We start from the raw sequence: 2,439 nt of genomic DNA on the forward strand, positions 1-2,439 counted from the left end.
TGCCAAAACGTCAGAGACTCAAACACCAAATTAATGTTGTTTTTTTCATCTATTAAAAAAGCTTAAACAACATAAATAGCAATTCAGTGAGTCATTTACTGTACAGAGCTGAGCCGAAGGCCAAAATACAGCCTTTTTTTTTCTTTTTTTTAGATAAAGCAGTAACTTCCCTGTTCGCAAGCAACAGTTTGTACATCTGCATTTAACTGTTCCACCATGATTGTTTTCAAAAACAAGGATGAAAACTGATGAGGCAAAGTGCAGTGATCCAAAGATACAATTACAAGTCTTTAAAATGAATTTAGCTACCTGGTGGACAGCTTTCAAGAAAAAATAGAGAAACGTGTTTTCCTGAAAGACTGTGTTTCTTTAAACGTATTTTCAAAATATAGAGACATTGAAAAGTCAGCTGTCTGTATATATATGGTTGTTTTTCGCCTGTTCAATCTCAATAAACTCTGAAGTCTCCTCTGCAATTTGTCCTGGGATACGGAAATCAATGGGTATGGCATGTGCCGGCTCGGCTGGCTGTGACTGAGCCACAGGGCAGCAGGCCTCACCCTTAGGACTGGAAGTGCTGTGAGAGTTTTGAGGATCCAAGTTGCAGCCGGTGCCCTGAAGAAACTGAAGGAAATTCTCCTCTATGGATCCTTCGCGGCTGGGCAGTCTGTCCTCCACCTCGATTCCCGCTCGACGAAACAGGCAAGGCAGATGCTTGCCCAGCTCCTCTCGGATCTGTCTGTTCAGACAGCCATAGAAGAAGGGATTGGAGGTGAAGCAGAAGTAGCCAATCCAGGTGACCACTTCCTCCAGAGAGGCCAGTGTGGCTGGAGGGCTGGCAGCCAGCGCTGAATACAGGTGGAAAGTAAAGTAGGGCAGCCAGCAACAAAGGAATTGCCCACCTACTGCCGCCAACACCGCTGCAGCCTTCCCTCCTCCAAAGGGGCGTTGTGGAGTTCCTCTGCCAGTTCCAGTACCTGTCCCGGAGCTGGTAACCATTGTAGAACGGCTGCTGAGTGACTCTGACCGCTGGCGGCGAGGTGTGTCCATCCACGTGGGCAGTGGGCCGTGGTGCATGGCAGCCACCCGGGCCACTTTAAACATGTTGCAGTAGACAACGAGAATCACCAGCAGTGGGCACAGAAAATACACCAGAGTGAAGAGAACCATGAAGGCCAAACGGTTTGACCCTCCCCCTGTCCAGTGCAGTGAGCAGCGCCTGTGACCCTGAGCCGGGGGAGGTGGCACAGCACCGCCACCCCCTCCCTCAACCCCGCTACTCTCCAAAAGAGGAGTTTTTCCACCCTGCAGGAACCAAGCGAGCAGTGGCAGAGCAGACATGGCCAGAGCTTTTACCCATATCCCTACAAGCACTGAAGCTACCAGGCCAATGGTCATCTTCACTTCATAACGCATCGGATGTATGATGTAGTAATAACGCTCCACATTGATGACAGAGATAGAGAGGATGGCAGCACTGACTAGGCACACACTGAGAAAGAGGTAGCTCCTGCACAGGGCCTCCCCGAAGAAGGCGCGGCTCGAGAGCATGCCAAGGGGCATCAGCACCAGGGCTGCCAGAAGGTCCACCACGCACAGGTGGAAGACAAAGGCAAACTTGTGGAGCTGCGGGGCCTTGGCAATGACCGCCATGACAGCCACGTTACCCACCACAGCCAACAGATCCATGAGCAGCATCGCCAGTAGGGCTAGCGACTGGGACAGAGCCCAGCCTTCAGGCAGAGAGGAGGCAGACATGTTGGATGTAGGCTGTAGAGGTGTGTGGGAGGAGTTCCACATTGGCTCCATTGAAGGGTGGGACGAGGCAGGCGGGCAGAGTCAGTCACAGGCCCATCACCCATCCTTCAAAGAAAGGGAAATGTGGCCAGAAAACAGTGACTTGAAAATGAGGTAAAAAGCTGCCCTGTAGTCCAATAGATGTTGATGTGATGTCAGGAAGTTTAGATGTTTTGAATCCTTTCCATTTAAAAAGCCTTCTTGTCTTTCATCAGTCACAAACCCACCCTACAATAAGAAGAAGAAGAACAGAGGGTAAATATCTGTGAGTGGATGTTTGCCTGTGTGTTTACTGTGTCATGAGAGACCTCTAATTTGCAAATATCAGTTATATGAACTCATCCTTCCATGGTGAGTTTCCCTTTTTGCCCCAGCTACCATCAAAATTAATTCACTTAGATGAAATTTTATAAAAATCCTCCTTAGCTTCTGAAATCTCTGTTAAAGCGATCTTGCTGATAAGGTAATCCAAAGCCAGCCCTCAAACCAATTAACTCTATTAGATATTCATTATTCAAGGCATGGACATTTGACACCTTTTTTAGCAACATGCTGCAGGAACTGAGTGAGTAAAATGAATGAAAAATGAGAAGTCATCATGCAGTAGAGTTAGGCCACATCTAAAACCAAATAATAATACTG

The 2,439-nt window shown here is 48.0% G+C and overlaps 1 protein-coding gene across 1 annotated transcript; it reads right to left on the bottom strand.

Annotated features, from left to right (window-relative positions):
* Positions 1-261: 261 nt before the first annotated feature.
* On the bottom strand, positions 262-1,758 carry LOC116333921 (G-protein coupled receptor 61-like). Its single transcript, XM_031757214.2, has 2 exons — positions 561-1,758; positions 262-524 (listed from the first exon to the last, which is right to left on the bottom strand). Exons 1-2 carry the CDS (start codon positions 1,756-1,758, stop codon positions 406-408), a joined length of 1,317 nt encoding a protein of 438 aa, XP_031613074.1. The 3' UTR covers positions 262-405.
* Positions 1,759-2,439: the final 681 nt, after the last annotated feature.

This window comes from Oreochromis aureus, linkage group 5 (genome assembly GCF_013358895.1).
Source record: "Oreochromis aureus strain Israel breed Guangdong linkage group 5, ZZ_aureus, whole genome shotgun sequence".
Classification (NCBI taxonomy): Eukaryota; Metazoa; Chordata; class Actinopteri; order Cichliformes; family Cichlidae; genus Oreochromis; species Oreochromis aureus.

Coding starts and splice junctions, on each gene's coding strand:
- LOC116333921 (XM_031757214.2), bottom strand. CDS start 1,758: ATGTCTGCCTCCTCTCTGCCTGAAGGCTGGGCTCTGTCCCAGTCGCTA. Junction 525..560: donor CAGCACTTCCAGTCCTAAGG/GTGAGGCCTGCT, acceptor AGTCACAGCCAG/CCGAGCCGGCACATGCCATA.